This window comes from Acomys minous (genome assembly GCF_964271855.1).
Source record: "Acomys minous genome assembly, chromosome: 5".
NCBI lineage: Eukaryota > Metazoa > Chordata > Mammalia > Rodentia > Muridae > Acomys > Acomys minous.
In genome coordinates, this window is record NC_140494.1 from 83,503,939 (window position 1) to 83,523,723 (window position 19,785).

A 19,785-nucleotide genomic window follows, 5' to 3' on the forward strand; every position below is an offset into this window, starting at 1 on the left:
TGTCCTCTTCTTCCACCATGAAGGTTCTGTGGATGGACCTTGGGGTGTCAGGCTTAGTAAACACACTTGCCCACTGAGCCATCTTACCAGCCTGTCCCTTTTTTTTTTTTTTTTTTTTTTTGTCATTGTTTTTTTTTGGGGGGGGGTTGTTTGGCTGGTTGGTTTTGTTTTTTGAGATAAGGTTTCTCGGTGTAGCCTTGGCTGTCCTGGACTCACTTTGTAGACCAGGCTGGCCTTGAACTCACAGTGATCCAGCTGCCTCTGCCTCCCCAAGTGTGTGCACCACCACGCTCACCTTGTTTGTTTGTTTGTTTGTTTGAAACAAGGTCTCACTGTTTAGCTCTGGATATCCTGGAACTTGCTATGTAGACGCACCTGCTTCTGTCTCCTGAGTGCTGGGATTACAGGTGTGTGCCACCAGCTCTAGTAATTTTTTGCTTGTTCATTCATAGGTGTAGTTATTTTAATTTATGTATATGAGTGCTTTGCCTGCATGTATGTTTGGGAACTATGTGTGTTCAGGCCCACGGAGCCCAAAAGAGGATGTCAGATCCACTGATCTAACTGGTACACAGTTTTGAGCTACCATATGAGTGCTAAGAATTGAACCTGGGTCCTCCGCAAGAGCAGCCTGGGGCTCAAAAGAGAAGAGAAAGCAGAATCTTACTCCTACCTCCCCCCTTGGAGGCAGGACCCACTAACAGGCTTTGAACATAGACAATTATGAGAGTGAGGCCACGTTATCTTTTTTTCCCCAAGACAGGGTTTCTCTGTGTAGCCCTGGATGTCCCCTGGATTCACTTTGTAGACCAGGCTGGCCTCGAACTCACAAGAGATCTGCCTGCCTCTGCCTCCCAGAGTGCTGTGATTAAAGGCGTACGCCACCATGCCCTGCCTTGGCCTCGTAATCTGAGAGGCTAAATTAGGGAGTGACTCAGCTTCACTTGGTTGTCGCTGGCTCGTACTAGATGCTCTCGAAAGAACAAATGACACAATTCATTAGCAGCCAGCACACAGGCCTTTAGATGGCTCAGTGTGTAAAGGTGCTTGCAGCCAAGTCTGGAGACCTAAGTTCAAGCCCCAGGACCCACATGGTGGAAGGAGAGAACCAACTCCTACAAATTGCCATCTGACTTCCACACATGTTCCATGGCATTCATGCATCTCCCCGCACACACGTAAACATACAATACCCTTATAGACAGCCAGACAGATAGACAGACAGACAAGGTTTTGCTACACAGCCCAGACTGGCCTCCCATTCACTATGTAGCCAAGGCTTGCCTGGAACGGATCCTCCCAAGTGCTGGGATTGTAGGCACATGCCACCAGGTTATGCAGTGCTAGGGACTAAAGACAGGGTTTGAAATGTGGGGACCAGGGCTCTACCAACTAAGCTACAGCCTTGCTCTGATATAGATTTATTTATTTATTTTGGTTATTCAAGACAGGGTTTCTCTGTGCAGCCCTGGCTGTCATGGAACTCGCTCTGTAAACCAGGCTGACCTCAAACTCACAGAGTTCCGCCTGCCTCTTCCTCCCAAGTGCTGGGATTAAATGTGTGCACCACCACCACCATCACCTGGCTCTGATTTTTCTTTCTGGTTGGCACATGTCTGCAATATGTCTGATTGCCACTTGTGAACATGGAATTACGATAGAAATGGAGCATTAGCATGGTCACCAAAGCAAACATAGATGTTTCCCCCTGTGACTCTGCAGGGTCTCTTCTACCTATTTTGAAACAGGCAGCAGCTCCTGACCAGCAAATCAGCACAATGGAATTCTGTAGAGGAATGCTAATTCAGAACATGGCTGCTCCCGTAAGAGATCATCACATCCAAAGATCTTCTAGGTCCATGTGATCCGGCTGGAATACAAACCTCTTTAATGCAGGAGACAGAGGCAAGTAGATGTGAGTTCAAGACCAGCCTGGCATAGCAAGTTTCGAGTAAAGAAAAGCTTAGGTTCAAGTGTGATGGTCCATGCCTCTAATCCCAAACAATGAAGGTAAACTTAGTTTGTAGAAGGAAGCACCTGTGTTTGAAAGTGATGTCTACTTGAATGACAGAAAAGGTGACAAATCAAAGGAATATTTGACAGAACAGGATATGCCCAACTCTCACAAGAAGAAAGAGGAGCTGGGCATGAGGGCTGGGGGCTGGGGAGTAGGACAGTCATGGCTGTTACACAGAGAAACCCTGTGGGGGGGGGGGCAGCTGGGTGTGGTGGCGCTCGCCACTCTGGGACGCAGAGGCAGATGGATCTCTCTGAGTTTGAAGCCAGTCTGGTCTACTAAGAGAGTTCCAGGCCAGCCAGGGCTACACAGAGAAACCGTATCTCAGAAAGAAAAAGAGTAATAATAAGAGGAGGAGGAGGAGGAGGAGGAGGAGGAGAGGGAAGCTCCTTAAGGGGCAATGCAGAGAAAGGGAGGAGACAGTTTTACTGGGACAGTAATAGAGAGACAGATTGGAGAAAGAGAACTCATGTGAAGACCAAAGGAGCCAGAGAATGAGAAGGAGGCAGGAAATAAGAGCAGATTAATCTTATTTATTTATTTTATTTTATTTTATTGGGGGTTTTTTGTTTGTTTGTTTGTTTGTTTGTTTGTTGAGACAGGGTTTCTCTGTGTAGCCTTCACTGTCCTGGACCCACTTTGTAGACCAGGCTGGCCTCGAACTCACAGCAATCCACCTGCCTCTGCCTCCTGAGTGCTGGGATTAAAGGTGTGCACCACCACGCCCAGCACAGATTGCTCTTATTTAGAGGCCAAGTTAGTTTGAGGCCAAGCAGAGCAATCCAGGGACCAAGAGAGAAGCCAGATTGAATAAGTCAGCTGGGAGAGGCGTTTGAGCCAGAACAGCTGAGCTGAACCAGCCAGCCCAGAGCTCAGAAAGAACAAGTAAGGGTGAGCTTATTAAGCAGTAAGTCTCAGAGGCTAAAACATTCTAGCCCTAGATTAGATTGTACAGAGCCTAGAAGCTTCCAGGACTAAGCCTAGGTTAGCCTAAGGAGGCAGTAAGCCTCTGAGGCAACATCCGAAACAGGTGAATAAAAGCTCCTTTTACAGAATTTACTCTTGCATTCTAACTGCAACACTGTAACCCTTGACCAGGCTTCCTCACCCTCCCGCCTCTGCACTGCCCTGCTGCAGTGTGCACCTCTCTGCTTTAGTCTCCATTGACTTAAGCCTAAAGGCTGATGTACCTTGACATAACGCCCTCTAGCCTTATGCCTATTACAGCCAATAATACGGCTTCCCCTGGTTTCCTTTCCTACAGGAATACTCCCCAATAGTTGATTGACACATCTTATGTTCATTCTATTTCCTGAGGAACTTTTATTCCATTTTCCATAATAGCTATAGAATTTCAATAATTTATTGATGACTCTCCATGTGAGGGTGTTCCTTTCAGGTTGAGTGGAACCAGGGCCTCACACATGCTATCCACAAGATTCTCACTCAGCCTGTAGATTTGCCAAGTGGAGACCTAGGAGCCGGAAGTCTGCAAGGATATTAGGGAGCAGGAGTCTGCTCTTCTTCACCTTCTTATTTTGTCTCCAACCTGCATGACACTCCAAAGGTCACACAATGACTGGTGCAATACTTATGTCCCACATCGTGCTAAGTGCCATTAAGTCCCCCTGGAGAACCAGGCATGGTGGCTCACAGCTGTAATCTCAAATAGGGAGACTGAGGCTAGAGGACCACATACCATACTTTTGTTGTTGTTGTTGTTGTTAGGATTTTTGTTTGTTTGTTTTTGGGTTTTGGGTTTTTGGGGTTTTGGGGGTTTTTTGGGGGGGTTGTTTTGTTTTTTGTTTTTTGTTTTTGAGACAGGGTTTCACTGTGCAGCCTTGGCTTGTCCTGGGCTCACTTTGTAGACCACCAGGCTGGCCTCGAACTCACAGCGATCCACGTACCTCTGCCTCCCAAGTGCTGGGATTAAATGTGTGCGCCACCACGACCGGCCATACCATACGTTTAAGGACAGCGGGGCTATACCATGAGATCCAGGGTGAACCCCCTGTGATCCCAGCATTCAGAAGATGGAAGCAAGATGGAACGTTCAAGGTTATCCTCAGCTGCATAGAAAGCCCCAGGGTAACCTGCACTATGGGAGCCGCCATTGAAACTGCGGGGCCCTGAAAAGAGGTAGAGGGGGTGGGCAGATCAGTTTCCATTTCCTGCTCTCTGCTGTTTACTCCGTTTTCGCTGTTAAACCATTATCTGCACCTGCCGCATCCACCCTGACTGTCGACAGGAGTCAAAGATTTCTGCGCTCCTGGATCACAGTGAGCCCCAACCTCTGTACAAAAAGGGCCAAGGAAGAGAGTGACCGGGAAGAAGGGATTTGAACCCAGGAAAAAATCCAGGCCTCTTAGAATCTGGGGCCCATTCTCCGCTTGAGAAATCTGTAAAGCTTGCCCCCAAAAAAGTTTTTTCATTTTGTTCTAGGCTATCCTCCCTTCTCTTTTCTTTCTTTTCCTTTCCTTTCTTTCTTTCTTTTTAAATAAAAGTCCTACGTAGACTAGGACAACCTTGAACTGATCTTTCTGCCCCCACCTTCCAAATGCTGGGGTGAGAGGTGTGTTACCATGCCTGGCTTGAATGCCCATTTCACAGAAGGGAAAACTGAGGCTGGGAGGGAGTTATAGGAAGAGATGCTGCAGGGGTTGGAGCCGCTGAGTATAGGAAAGAGCTCTGGGGTTCCTAAGAAGCTTTGGGTTCTGCGTGGGAGGAGCAGCGCGGGAGCACCTACACCCGCGGCGGAGCGGTGCGGCCCCGCCCCCACGGGGGACGTGAAGACGCGGACCCCGCGCAGCGTGGGGACATGTGACCGACTGCAGAGGCCGCGCGCTGCATCCCCGGCCCCGACGCGCTGCTGCGCAGGACGCGGTGAGGCGCGCGCCGAGGCCCGGGAGCACCGACCGGGAGCACCGCCGGGCGCGCGAGTAGACGCGCGGCCTCACGGCCAGGGCGGGGTCCCCGCGGGGTCCCCAGCTTCGCGCAGAAACGAAACCGAAAGAGGGGCCCGAGGGAGGCGGAGCCGCGCCGGCGCCACCCAGCCCTGCGGGGCCCGGACCCAGGCGCGGCCAGGTGTGCACCGGCCACCATGGCTCAGGATGGCGTGGAGGTAGGACAGCCGCGCCACCGGCGACAGGCCGCGCGGAGAGGGCTCCCGGGGACACCGCTACCCGGGCCGCCTCCCTCCTCCATCCCCGGGCAAAGCGGGGCTGCGGGTCAGAGGTCAGAAGCAAAGTGGGTAGCCTGGCCTGCATCCCGCCACACACATACCGCCAGACCGCAAATTTCGCACGGGGGAGGCTGGGACGCGCCGCAGTCTCCACCATCCCCCCACCCCCCCAATGCTTGGAGAACTTTGGATTTTTCCAGGAAATGGCTTAAAGGGAGGGGGGAGGGGGATGCGGAGACCAGAAGCCAGGGTCATGTTCAGGAGAATAAAGGTGCGGGCGGCGCTCCTGGTCGCCCCCCAACACCAGAATTCACCCCCCATCCCTCCCAGTTGGAGAAGAGCGTCAGGCGCCTCCGGGAGAAGTTTCATGGAAAAGTGTCCCCCAAGAAGGCAGGGGTTCTTATGAGGAAGTTTGGCAGCGACCACACCGGAGTAGGGCGTTCTATCGTGTATGGTGAGTCAGCCTTGGGGTGAACACTGAGTGGGTGTGGTTTAACAATCGCGGTAGCGCTTTAGCGACCCTGGCTCCCCTTGAGTGGAGGTTTTCCAGCCGCCTGAAACTCCTACACACCCTTCAAGAGCCCCTCCCATATTCTCCCACTAGGTGTCAAGCAGAAAGATGGACAGGAGCTGAGCAACGATTTGGACGCTCAGGTAACCTATCTTGCCTCTCTTCTCACAGGAAGGGGAGAATCTCCTTCCTCTTGGGCAGCCTGCCCTCTCAAGCAGCCTGCATTCAGGAGGCGCTCATTATGTGTAAGCTGATTACCTCAAGTGGAGGTCCTGGATGTCCCTTGCGCTAGAAGAAAGACTGGGCTGACTTGAGCTGGGAAGGAAAGAGATCTGATTGGAGGAAAAGGGATGAATCTATCAATGCAATATGGTTGTTTTGCTTCTAAGCTTCCGTAGCTGGACCTGTCTGTTTAACTTGCTTGAAAGACACACCAGAGCCGGACGTGGTGGAGCAACGCCTTTAATCCCAGCACTTGGGAGGCAGAGGCAGGAGGATCACCGTGAGTCCAGGATAGCCAGGCTACAGAGAAAAAAAACCTCTGTCTCGAAAAAACCAAAAGAGAAAGAAAGACAGACAGACAGACATACCAGAGTTTTGTTTTGTTTGAGACAGTGTCCCATGTAGCCCTGAACTGTCCTGGAACTCACTATATAGGCCAGGCTGGCTTTGAACTCAGAGATCCACTTGCCTCTACTTCCCAGGTGCTGGGAGTCAAGGCTTGCACCACCTCGCTGGGCACCTAAAAGAATCCAACAAATAGTATTCTATAGGCTTAGGTCTATACGCAATATGATAAAAATAATAATAATAGCAGCAAGTAGCCTTCATGGAGAGCGCCCGTAGGTTCATCTCATACCCTTCCTTATGGTCCCAGGAAGCAATCCAGCTACAGGCGAGCACAGCCCAGGGTCAGGACATTCACCAGGTTCCCGAGACCAGCAGTTCACTTCAGAGATTCAACCTCTAGCCACTCGGAACGAAACTTGTGCTTTGAGGGGTCCCCTTGTGAGGACCCACACAGAAAGAGGGACGTGACGATGGTCCCCCAGCAGGAAGCAATAGTGTTTGCAAGCCTCAAAGCCCTGAACATTTTAAAGCCATGTGGCCAGGGAGCAGAGAGATGGCTGAGCTGTTAAGAGCACTTGCTGCTCTCACAGAGGTCCTGAGTTCAATTCCCAGCGTCCACACGGGACAGCTCACAACCACCTCAGTCCCAGGGGATCTGACACCCTCTCCTGGCCTCCATGGGCGCCACATGTGTGTACACGTACACGGGGACACACATAGCCATACAGAGGCCAGGTGTCACATGTGTGGCCTCTGCAGGTCATTCAGGGCTCTGGGTTCCATGGGCCATGCTCGCTGAGTGATTTTAGATTCAGGACCATCTGGGAAATTAGAATAGCAAATGTCTTCACTTGTCAAGGCTATTTGGGACATTGTTTGTGCTTTTGTGTATTTTTACAGTACTGGGGATTGAACTTGGGACTTCATACTTTGTAGGCAAGGGCTCTAACGGGGAGCCGGCCCCCTCCCTCGGCTATTTACTCTATTTACTCGTAACCCTGCCTCACCCTCCCAAGTAGCTTGAATGACATCCCTGTGCCACCTGACCCAGCTCAAGTTGCTAACTGGCGTGCTCTCAACACCGGCAACAATGTTTCATCTTTGTATATAGAGCCAGGATCCCGTCTCTAAGCCAGGAGCCCCATACAGGGGCTTCTCCCCTCTAAACAAAGGTGTAGCACCCCAAGATCTTTTCTGGTTTCTGCCCTCCCCTTCTGTATCTCCCCTCAGGACCCACCGGAGGACATGAAGCAAGACCGAGATATCCAGGTGCGTTGGTGGCTGGGATGAGATGCAGGAGCGGATGCCCCACCTATGCGTGGGGCAGGAGGGAGGATGTTCACTGTGGGATCTAGAGGCACAGGTGATTTTTTTCGTCTGCATCCATCCATGTTGCAGGCAGTGGCCACCTCTCTGCTGCCCCTGACGGAAGCCAATCTTCGAATGTTCCAAAGAGCCCAAGACGACCTCATACCTGCCGTGGATCGACAGTTTGCCTGCTCTTCCTGTGACCATGTGTGGTGGCGCCGTGTGCCCCAGAGGAAGGAGGTGGTACCCTAGATGTGGCTTGATTCCCTCCCATATCTCATTTCTGACCTCTGTGTCCAGAAATTATGTTTCTGACTGAAGGTTATCAATTGGGGGGGGGGGTCGTGTATGTGTGTGTGTATGTTTGTGTACATGCAAGTGTAGGCCAGAGTTTGGTGGTGGATGTGTTTCTTTTTTTTTTAAGATTTATTTATTATTACGAATACAATGCTCTGTGTGCATGTACATGTACAGATACATGCCAGAAGAGGGCATCAGATTACATTATAGATGGTTGTGAGCCACCATGTGGTTGCGGGGAATTGAACTCAGGACCTTTGGAAGAGCAGTCAGTGCTCTTAACCTTTGAACCATCTCTCTAGATCCCGGATGTGTTTCTTAGTTGCCCTCTTCCTTGTTTTTTGAGGCAGGGCCTTTCATTGAACCCTGGGGCTCATCAGTTCAGTTAAAGGGTTCGCCAGCAAGCAAGCATCTTGTCTCCGCTTTCCCAGCACTAGGGTTATAGGTGCGTTTAGCTATGCCTCGCTTTTCTTCCTTTCTTTCTTTCTTCCAGAGCAGAGGACCGAATGCAGGGCCTTGCACTTGCTAAGCAAGCACTCTACCACTGAGCTAAATCCCCAACCCCTATGCCTGGCTTTTCTAATGGGCACTGTGGACTTGAACTCAGTCCCAGCGGCATAGTAGGCACTTTACCCACTGAGCCATCTCTTTACCCTTTTGTGTTTATTTTTTTTTTAGGTTTATTTATTTTATGCCTATTAGTATTTTGCTCATATACATGTCTGTGACCACAATGTCATGTGGGTGCTGGGAATTGGACCTGGACCCCCTGCAGAAAAAACAAGTGCTCTTAACCATTGAGCCATCTCCCCAGCCCCTTGGTTTGATTTGGTTTGGGTTTCTTTGAGGGTTGTTTGTTTGCTTGCTTGCTTGTTTTTGAGAGGGTTTTATGTAGTCCAAGCTGGTCTCAGACTCATTATGCCTCCACAGCTGGTTCTTGTGGGGCTGGGCTCCTAGCCAGGGGCTTCACGTGTGGTAGGCGAACCCAGCTTCAACATCCAACTGAAGTCATCCATCCTTGAACTTGGCTTTGACAGCTATGGCACAAATCAAACCCAAACCTGGTTTCCTAACCTCTATTCTTCCTTCCTTCGTTCTTTTTTTGTTAGACAGGGCCTCTCTATGTAGTCGTGGCTGGCCTGGAACTCAGAGATCTGCCTGGCCAAGTGCTGGAATTAAAGGCGTACACTGCCATGCCTGGCTTGGCATCCTAACCTCTGGATTATTAGTGTGCGTCTGATAAAAGCTGAGGCTGTGGCTCCATTAATACAGTGTCAGCCTAGCACTCATGAAGCCCTGATTCCTTCCCCAACGCCACGTTCCAGGCACAGGGACACAGGCGCCCCTCCTTCCCCCCCCCCCCCCCCCCCCCGCCCCGGCTTCCATGAATCCTCCCTGGCTCCCTAGAGCTGGCTGCTCCCCCCCCCCCCCGCCGCCCCCCCCCACTTCCTCGTTTCCAACAGCTCCTGTCATCCCAGCACTTGAAAGGTGGAAGCAGGAGGATCAGGAGTTGAAAAGAGCTCGGACCACGTGAGACCCTAGCTGAGCCCTGGACCTTGGCCCTGACTGATCTGGTTCCCTCCCTCCCTCCTCAGGTGTCACGGTGTCGCAAGTGTCGGAAGCGGTATGAACCAGTGCCGGCAGACAAGATGTGGGGCCTGGCAGAGTTCCACTGCCCAAAGTGTCGCCACAACTTCCGGTGAGGGCCCAGACCCCGTCCTACCCTCAGCCCTGTGCCCACCCCAACCCACCTGTCAGCCCTGTCCCAGCCAAGTCCCTCCTCCCGTCCCCTGGGCCCAGCCGCCCCTCAGCCCCTCACAGCCCTGTGGCCCCCAGGGGCTGGGCACAGATGGGGTCCCCATCACCCTGCTACGGGTGCGGCTTCCCTGTGTATCCCACTCGGATCCTGCCCCCACGCTGGGACCGTGACCTGGATCGGCGCAGCACTCACACCCACTCCTGCTCAGCTGCAGATTGCTACAACCGGAGAGGTGAGGCCCTGGAATGCACCCTACATTCTGCATCCCCTGTGGAACTGACCCCTGGGGCTGCTCTCTCCTCCCATGGAGTGTCCAGCCTGTCAAGCCCATGGTCCCCACTACCCATGAGTCTGTTTTTGTCACCAAGTTCCCACTTCCCTAGCGAGTTTCGACACCTGTAAGTTTTAGGACCTCTGTGTCATTCGGCTCCAGCGGGTCACCCTACAGGGCCCCAGAGTCTCAGGGGACCTCAGCAACTCTTCTTCCCCTAGAGCCCCATGTGCCTGGGACATCCTGTGCCCACCCCAAAAGCCGTAAGCAGAACCACCTCCCCAAAGTGCTGCACCCCAGCAACCCCCACATCAGCAGCGGCTCCACGGTGGCCACGTGCCTGAGCCAAGGCGGCCTCCTGGATGACCTGGACCGTCTCATCCTGGAGGACCTGAAGGAAGAGGAGGAGGAGGAAGAGGAAGAGGAAGGGGATGGCGGGCCCCGAGAGTGACCCTAGCCAGGCGCACCCAGGAAAGACAGACACTCTGTGTGGACACCTTGTGTTGTTATAAGATACCAGCTCAAGGAGATAGGAACACCCTTGGGGTTACTCATGGGACAGTCACAACCGCACAAGCCGGGTCAACATAACAGCCTTCTTCAGAGAGTACGCCCCACCGCGGAACTCAGCCCAGTAGACCCCGTCCTGGTAGCGGCTCCGGTAATGACCTCCATGATACCATACGCCATTGAGGTTGGAGTGGGCACAGGCATGGTACCACCAGCCCCCGCGATGGTACAGGGCACAGTTACCTGAGGGGGAGAGAGAGAATGTGTGTTTCCACCAAATTAAAAGTCTCTGCCAGCACTTCTTTGGGCAAAGCTTTTGCAAGCATCCCTCAACTTTCCCTATCGTATTGAATAGAAGCCCTGACCCTCCACCTTGTCACCAAATAAAAGGCTCTGGCTTCTCCCTTTCTTCTTCAGAGTAATAGCCTTAATTCTCTTATCTCCTTACCAAAATAAGAGGCATGCCTTTCCCGTACTTTCTGCAAAGTAGTGCTCTATCCTTCGTTCCTTTGGCGGGGCCGGGAGGGGGTTCCTGCATTGTTTCTACTTCTAGGGGCACTGGCACACACCTGTAATCTCAGTACGTGGGAGGCAGAGGCAAGACAGTCTGGAGTTTCAGACCAGCCTGGGCTCCATAGTGAGATCTATCTCAAAAATAAACAAACATAGACTGGGGATACAGCTTAGATTGCATAGGGGGCCAGCTCTGTCCCTGCATTAAAGGAAGCTTAGCTTTCATTCTCAACCCTCTGAACCGTATAGGGTGCCAGGGTCCCTAGTTAGTCATCAGAGAAGGACTCTGGGCTCCCTGCCTCTTGTTCTCTAGTTAGCACGGAAACTTCCTGAACGCTGAGGTACTTAGCCTTATGGGAGTTTCTTTCTGAGACGGGGTATCCTGTAGCCCAGGCTGACCTTGAACTTGCCATGCCAAGGATGCCCTAGAACTCCTGTTCCTCGGGCCTCTATCTCCTGGAGCTGGGATGGCAGCCCTTTCCCGCCACACGCAACTTGCCACAAGGCAAACTTTGTGTTTATTTTTAGTGTAGGTGCCCACAGAGGCTAGGAGATCCCCTGGTGCTAGGGTTACAAGCTGTTAGGAGCTACCTAGTGTGGGTGCTGAGAACCGAACCCAGAAAGAACAGTATGTGCTGTTAGCTAATGAGCCGTCTCCAGCCTCCCAGAAGGGAGAACTTTACAACTTTTCTCTCTAACCAGAACAGCAGTCGTCCTGTCCCCCACCCCACCCCCACACCGCTGCCATACTTGCCCTCCCACCAGAATAAAAGTGCTCCTTACCAGAATAGGAGTCTCGGTCCCTATCCACAGTGCTGAAAGGTTTGTCGTTGTGCCAGGAGAGAGAATCTCCAGCATCACCGTGGTACTGGCCAAGCCGCAGACGGTAGTGGTCACTCTCCGGTTCCAAGGAGAAGCTGTCATAGTGGGCGCGTGCCCTGCGGCCCCCCCAGTCCTCTAGGAGTATCAGCAGCTCGTGGTCCCCACGGCTGGTCACTTGATGCACAGGTTCCAAGCCCAGCCAGTATTCCCCGTCTGGCCGCCCAAAGCCCACCTGGAAGGACAGGAGGAACAGGACGGGTTCTCCTCCCACACCCAGCACAATGTCTGTCACCCCTGCCACGAGCACCCACCTTGTAGTGCTGCCAGTTGGTGAAGAAATTGACAGAGCCATCTTGCCGCCTCTGGATGACGGTCCAGCCGCCGCCCTCCTGCTGCTGTTCACACCACACGGACACCACTCGCCGGCCCAGCCGCAGCTCATACACGCCGCTCTGCAGGTGGCCTGCCCCGTGAGCCTCTGCACAATCCCTCCATGGGCCTGTGGCAAGGTACAGACTGAGCCAACCAATGCCTCACTGGGTCACAATCCCCTTACCCAAATAAAAGTCCTCTTCTTCTTTTTTTTTTTTTTTAAGATTTATTTATTATGTATACAGTATGCATCAGATCACATTATAGATGGTTGTGAGCCACCATGTAGTTGCTGGGAATTGAACTCAGGACCTCTGGAAGTGCAGTCAGTGCTCTTAACCACTGAGCCATCTCTCCAGCCCTAAAAGTCCTCCTCTATCTCCACCCAAGAGAGAGCCATATTCTTACCAGTCCCTCTTCTCTCAGTAAACATGGCCCTATGAGTCAGCTTCTCACCAAAAGAGCAGTCCTAAGCTCTCATGCCCTCATCAAAATAAGAGTGCCCCAGTGGTGGTACACGCCTTTACTCTCAGCCTGGTCTACAGAGCGGGTTCCAGGACAGCCTGGGATACACAGAGAAACCCTGTTTTCTCTTCCTATTTTCATGCTATAGTAAAAGGACTGGTCTTGTTTTGTTTCTGTACTGTTGGAAGGCAACTGAAGACCTTGCTACTCTACCACATATCCGGCCTGTTCTTCACACAGACTAATAAGCCTTTCTTTTTTCTTTCTTTCTTTTTTTTTTTTCAGATTTATTTATTTATTATCTATACAGCACTCTGCCTGCATTACACCTGCAGGCCAAAAGAGGGCACCAGATCTCATGATCGATGGTTGTGAGCCACCATGTGGTTGCTGGGAATTGAACTCAGGACCTTTGGAAGAGCAATCAGTGCTCTTAACCTCTGAGCCATCTCTCCAGCCCAAGGCTTTCTTCTTACTCCCCTTATCCTAGTCCTCACACTAGGAGCCAAATCCTAACTCTTAGTATTTTCATCTACCCACATGGCACTGGAACCCCCGGCCAGACACCTCCCAGCTGGCCTGCCTTGACTTACCCACTGGCCTGGTAGGGACAGCAAGGTGTCCTGTGGGCAGGGGAGAAGATGGAGGCCCCTGCTGTCTCAAATTCTGGTCTCTCTGGTGCTCTGGAGTTTGGTCTAGCCTCCTGCTGGTGTTGCTGGCACTGCCCACTAGACTCAGAGGAACCAAAGGCACCAAGGGCAGTGGCAGGACCTGGGGCCATACAATCAGACATAATTATATTAACTCTCAGCTGAGCCAGGCATGGTGGTGGCGCACGCCTTTAATCCCAGCACTCAGAAGGCAGAGGCAGGCAGATCTCCGTGAGTTCGAAGCCAGCCTGGTCTACAAAGTGAGTCCAGGACAGCCAAGGCTACACAGAGACCTGTCTCCAAAAAAGAAACAAAAAAAACAAAAAACTCTCTCAGCTGAAGAGGCCAGGCATCCCCTGACCTGGGGGTGGGGGTGGGGTTGGGGGTAGGGTACCAATGACAAGCAGAGTCAATAGGTTAAATTTCCTACCAGATAAACAGAAAATCAGGCAGAGCAGTGTCTCAGCTTCACCACCCATCCTAACACAAGCAAGGAGGGCAAAGAGGGGGTTGGGTTTCCTGTTCTGTCACTCTCTGAGTTGGCCTGGCAGCCAGCAAGCTGCAGTCCACCTGTTTGCCCACCACAGGCAGGCAGGCCAGGCCTCAGGCGTCCATAGCAAGCACTCCTCCACACTGAGGTACCTCCCACCCCTGCTGAACTTGGTTTGTTCTGGGTTTTCTGCTTGAGAAGGGGGTCTCACTCCAGCTGGCCAGCCTGGACCTTGTGACAACCCTCCTGCCTCTGCGCCCTACATGCTGGGATTGCAGGTGTGGGTATGCCTGCTCTGCTCTGTGCTTTTGAGCGCAGAGGAAGCTGGGCTGATTCCCACCGTGCTGGTGGCTTCCTCTGTGCCGGTGACCCCCATTTCACTGCAGCTGTCTGCTGAGCGGGAGCACATGGACCTTGGACGAAGTAGGAAAATCTACAGAATCATCACTAATCCAAAATTCAGAGCCAATGGTGGGGGTGTGGTTCAGCAGGAACCATATAGGGGAGGCCCCAGAGACCCCAAAACCACCAGGGATGAAAACCCAGCCAGGTCTGTTGTCCCATGCCTGCCATCCCAGGGCCTAGAAGGCAGAACTTGAGGAACAAAGTCATGTTCAGCCACACAGGAGCTAGGACCCAGGCTGGACTGCAGGAGACCCAGTCTCAATTAAAAAACAAAACAAAACAAAACAAAACTGACAGGCATACTTGCACACACCTTTAATCCCAACACTCAGGCGGAAGCAACTGGATCACTGTGAGTTCAAAGACAGCCTAGTCTACAAATCAAGTCCAGGACAGCCAGACAGAAGGCCTGTCTCAAAAACAAATGAACAAACAAACAAAAATAACAACACAAGGAAACATACAGAACCAACTACCCTGGGCCCTCTGCACACACACAACAGAGGTGCCGCTCAGTTTTCAGCATGTGGGACTCCTAAACAGCAGGAGCAGTATGTGACTCTGGTGCCCACCTTGGGATCCCTTTCCCCTAATTGGGCTGCCTTGATAGACAGACGTACCTGGTCCTACTACAACCTGAAGTGTCAAAGCAGCTTGATCTCCATGAGAAGCCTCCCATGGGAGAATGGCAGGGAGGTGAGGCGAGAGGGTAGGGCTGGGAGGAGAAGAGGGAGGGGAAACCAAGATCCATGTGTACAATAAATAAATGAATAGTAATTTTAAAAGTTGGGCGGTGGTGGTGCACACCTTTAATCCCAGCACTCAGGGATACAAGAGACAGAGGCAGGCAGCTCTCTGCGAGTTCATGGCCGGCCTGGCCTACAAAGTGAGTTCTAGGACAGCCATGACTACACAGAAACCCTGTCTCAAAAAACAAGCAAAAAGCTGTTTTGCAAAAAACAAGCAGAAGCCTCATGACAAGAATATATTGTCTTAGGGCTGGAGAGCTGGCTCAGCAGTTAAGACTACTGGCTGCTCTTCCAGAGGACCCAGGTTCAATTCCCACCATCCACATGGCCTCCGTGAACACTGCACACACACGTGGTGCACAGACATACGTGCAGGCAAAACACTCATACACATTAAGATGAAAATAAATCTTTTTTAAATAGAATATATACAGTCCTTGTCTATGGTGATAGTCCGTGTGAGCCTAGGCACCTATGAATATTTTTCATGCAGTGGATGAGGTTCTCCCCGGCTGTTTACCCGGATGAGCAGTGGGTGGCGCCAAAGGCACGGTTTCGGATTTGGGATCTGTGACACATATACACACACACACGTGCCCCAGCGGAGGTACCTGCTGCTGGCCGCGGTCCGGACCCGCGCACGCGCGCTGCAGGCGGTCGAGGAGGCTGCTGTGCTGGCTCATGAGCTGCGCATGCTCGCGGAGCTGCGCGTCCACCTGCTGCAGGCGCGCCGTCGTCCGGCGAGCCTCGGCCTCGGCGTCCAGAGCGCGCTCCGCTAGGAGACCCAGCGCTGCCGCAGGCTCCGCCCCCGGGTCAGGCTCCGCCCCCGCCTCCTGCTGCAGTTGCGCGCGCAGCTGGCCCAGGCGCGCGTTCAGGTCCTGGCTGTGCTCGCGCAGCGCGCGCACCTCGCCTGCGAGTGCATCTTCTTCTGCCGCTCGCCTTTGCAGCGCGCGCAGCAGCTCCTCGTGGCGGCCCACGCGCGTGCGCAGCGCGGCCAGTTCGCTGTCGTGGGCAGCTTCGGAGCTCCCGCAGACGGCGCCAGTCGCCTTCTGCGGGGACACTACCAGTGTGACGCGGCACCGCGCGGCGTCTCCGAGCGCCCGCCAAGCGCCCAGCAGGACCAGCAGCTGCAGTGTGCGCAGCCTGGCAGCCCCCATGGCCACCTGCAGCGGAGAAGGAGAAGGGTATTACCTGTTTTAGCCCAGTTTGGTCTCACAACTCCCAGGTAGCCAAGGAAGACACTGAAGTCTTAATACCCGGGCCTCGCCTCCCGTGGTAGTACTTGACGACAGAGCTGAGCTAGCTGCAGCTCAGACTTTTTACCATAGCTGATCCAGCAAGCAGCATCTGTTTTCACTCAGAATTCCCCGGTTCCAGACTCCTGAGCCTGGGCCCAATCACCCCTCTGCCCTCAGAACCTTCGGTGGCTTCCACCTCAGGAAAATACCTTATGTGTGTGTGTGTGAAAAACCCTAGACTTCACTCATGGTCATCACCGTGTGTTTGTGTGTGTGTGTGTGTGTAAAACCCTAGACCTAACTCATGGTCACCATTGTGTGTGTGTGTGTGTGTGTGTGTGTGTGTGTGTGTGTGTCTAAAACCCTAGACCTAACTCATGGTCACCAGTGTGTGTGTGTGTGTGTGTGTGTGTGTAAAACCCTAGACCTCACTCATGGTCACCACTGTGTGTGTGTGTGTGTGTGTGTGTGTCTAAAACCCTAGACCTCACTCATGGTCACCATGTAGCCCAGACTGGTTCTGAACTTGAGATCTGCCTGAGCGTCCCCATCGCTAGATGGTCCAGGCGTGCCACCATGCTACGCTTCACACAGCGCCTTCAGCCAGCTTATTCACGACCCCATCCCTGCCCCCGCAGAGCTCACGGCACGCCTAGGTCCTCATGCCACCACGCCCAGGCACTCGGGCTCACATACTTGCTCAGAAGGAGGCATGAATGCAAAGGTCCTGGGGTCGGATCTCATTTCCGATGTGCTGAAAAGAATAAACAGCAAGGAGGCCTGTGAGGGTGGCATAGAAGGGAAGAGGCGGGAGGGAGCAGAGGACAGCAAAGCACTTGAAACCGTGGACATTTCTGCGTTCGAGGCAGGGTGCGGTAGCTACAGCAGCCCCGCGTCAGGCCGAGCTCCCAAGCACTGGGCAGGGAGTAAAGCATCTCTTTGGCATGCGTGGAGTAAAGAAGAGGCCTGAGATCCCACCACACTACACCCCCAAATCAAGACCGAGAGTCTCTAGACAAACAGCATCTACCTGTGTCCACTGCCCACGCTCACCTCTCATGGCCCAGATGCTGACTCCAGTGAGGTTTGCAGCAAGCGCACAAAATCTGAGGGAGGGGCCTCTGAGCTGTCTCAGTAGAGGAGGCTGGAAGAACAGAAGCCCGGAGGAGGCTTGGAAATCACCCCCCCATCCTCACCCCACCCCACCCCAGCCCCCCACCCCCATCCCCCACTCCCACCCCATCCCCCCACCCCCCGGCCTGGGATGGAGCCTGGGAGCACAGCAAGTGTAAATATTTAGTATTTCCAGTGTGAGAACCCAGAGCAGAAACGCCAGATCCCCTTGTCCAGGCCTCCAGGGCAGGATAAGAGAGGCCACTGCCCTCCACCAGCTTCCTCCTTTCTGTCAGAGGTTCACAGAGCACGGGAGGCCCTGGGCTCTTGTAGCTCTTGTGAGATCCAGACTCAGACAACCATGATATACCGGACTGATAATGATGGCTATCAGTGAGCAACCTCCCTAGTGTTGGGGACACCTTTAAGGGGCAAAACTTATTTCTCATTTAATCCTAGTACCCAGGCTAGGGTGTGACTCAACTGCCTAATGCCCCGAGTGAGGGGCTGGGGTGTGGCCCAGTGGTAGAACACCTGCAAGGTCCTGGGTTGGTACCCTGTATTGCAAGAAGGAAAAAAACAAAAAAACAAAACTTCAGGATGAGGTGGTGCACGCTTAATCACAGTACCCGGGAGGTAGAGGCAATTAGATCTTGGGAAGTTCCAAGCCAGCCAGTGAGCCCCTATCTTAAAAAAAAAGGGGGGGGGGAGTGGTGTGGGGGGAGTGTTAGATCTGGGCTGATGGTGGCAATGTGAGAATAAAAGGAAGAGGAAACCGACCCCAACAGAAACAGAGTGCTTTTTACTACAACAATGAAATGGAGTCGGTACCAAGTACAGGAGGATTGGGTTTTAGAGGACAGAAAACTATGGGGTGGAAATTTTTATCTGTGTGTTGTTCCTTCTTCGGGGCTGAGGCATGCCAGCAAATGTTATTTTTGTTTTTGTTTTGTTTTGTTTTTGGTTTATCACGACACAGTTTTCTCTGGTGTAGCCTTGCCTGTCCTGGACTCACTTTGTAGACCAGGCTGGCCTTGAACTCACAGCAATACGCCTGCCTCTGCCTCCCTAGTGCTGGGATTAAAGGCGTACGACGCCGACGCCACGCCTGCCAGCAGATGTTTTTAATCATATGTGGGCCTTGTCAGGCTTCTCCTGGCTCTTGCCTGCTGATGTTTTCACTACTGTGTTGGCTTTCTTATCAGACAAGGTGTTACCAGTATACAGGGAGCTTCTGAGTTTGTCTGAGGCTCTTGGCTTTAGACCGTTGTCTCAGTCACTGTCCTGCTGCTGTAAAGAGACACTATGACCAAGGCAGCTTAGACAAGAAAGCATTTAACTGGGGGCTTGATTACAGTTTGAGAGGGTGGGTGAGTCTATGAGCATCGCGGCGGGAGCGTGGCAGCAGACAGACATGGTCCTGGAGCAGTGGCTGAGGGCTGATGCACAGCAGGAGGCAGAGAAAGACACTGGGCTTGGAGTGACCTTTTGCAACCCCCAAAGCCCAGCCTCAGTGACATACCTCTTCCCATGAGGCCACACTTCCTAATCCTTCCCAAACTGTTCTGCCACCTCGGTATCAAATGTTCAAATATGTGAGCCGCATTCAATCCACCACAATCAATCACTGGGTGGGGTGGCACACACCTCCAGCACTTGGGAGGCAGGAGTAGGGGGACCTCTATGAGTTCGAGGCCAGCCTGGTCTACAGAGCTAGTTCCAGGACAGCCAAGGCTACACAGAGAAACCTTGTATCCAAAAACCCAGAAAAAAGAAAGGAAAGGAAAAATAGCTTGGGCCTGTGTAGCCATAGCAGCATTAGGGCCGTCCAATCCAGCACACACTCCAGTCAGCACAACCAAAGCTCACACGTCTCATTACAGATTCTCTCTGTTTTTCTCCAACACAGTCACATTTTCATATCAGTCAACCCATACAGCGACAGAACAAGAGTGAAAAGTCCATGTCGTCACTTCCCAGAGATAGAGATCCTGGGTCCCTAGACCCAGGACCCCTGACCAGGCCTGCACTGGGCAAAGTGGCCTCTCCTTGCTTAGCAAGGTTCTCAACTCCCCAAAACTGAGCACACTCCAGGGCCAAGAGAGGAAAGGCCTGTTCTAGGATAGAAAGCAGCAGCCAGTGCTGGACTGTGGAGAAGCCCCTTTGCTTCTCCATTACCAGCAGAGAGAAGAAACCGCAGAAGCCACAGAAAAGGGCTAAAGGACAAGGGAGCTGAGGAGGCAGCGACAGGCCTGAGATGGAGGGAGTCAGGAACAGGAAAAAGATAAAACTTTAGAAGTAATGAAAAGGGGCAGTTGGTGAGGGGAGGGGTAAGAATAGCAAGCCAGGAGGCTGGAGAGATGGCTCAGAGGTTAAGAGCACTGGCTGCTCTTCCAGAGGTCCTGAGTTCAATTCCCAGCAACCACATGGTGGCTCACAGCCACCTATAATGTGATCTGATGCCCTCTTCTGGCCTACAGGTGAAACGCTGTAAACACAGTAATAAATAAATAAATCTTTTCTAAAAAAACAAATAGGAAG

At 52.7% G+C, this 19,785-nt stretch overlaps 2 protein-coding genes across 2 annotated transcripts; one reads left to right on the forward strand and one right to left on the reverse strand.

Annotated features, from left to right (window-relative positions):
* Nucleotides 1–4,824: 4,824 nt before the first annotated feature.
* On the forward strand, nucleotides 4,825–10,368 carry SHFL (shiftless antiviral inhibitor of ribosomal frameshifting; the record flags this gene model as incomplete). The annotated part of the gene is made up of 8 exons (XM_084781658.1): nucleotides 4,825–5,138; nucleotides 5,529–5,652; nucleotides 5,803–5,852; nucleotides 7,510–7,548; nucleotides 7,678–7,827; nucleotides 9,483–9,586; nucleotides 9,724–9,878; nucleotides 10,139–10,368. Exons 1-8 carry the CDS (start codon nucleotides 5,118–5,120, stop codon nucleotides 10,366–10,368), a joined length of 873 nt encoding a protein of 290 aa, XP_084637784.1. The 5' UTR covers nucleotides 4,825–5,117.
* Nucleotides 10,369–10,405: 37 nt separating this feature from the next.
* On the reverse strand, nucleotides 10,406–17,267 carry ANGPTL6 (angiopoietin like 6). The gene is made up of 7 exons (XM_084781657.1): nucleotides 17,185–17,267; nucleotides 16,828–16,885; nucleotides 15,505–16,056; nucleotides 13,193–13,370; nucleotides 12,074–12,261; nucleotides 11,724–11,994; nucleotides 10,406–10,670 (listed from the first exon to the last, which is right to left on the reverse strand). The coding sequence occupies exons 2-7, from the start codon at nucleotides 16,873–16,875 to the stop codon at nucleotides 10,480–10,482; spliced, it is 1,428 nt and encodes a 475-aa protein (XP_084637783.1). The 5' UTR covers nucleotides 16,876–16,885; nucleotides 17,185–17,267; the 3' UTR covers nucleotides 10,406–10,479.
* Between the last annotated feature and the right edge of the window lie 2,518 nt (nucleotides 17,268–19,785).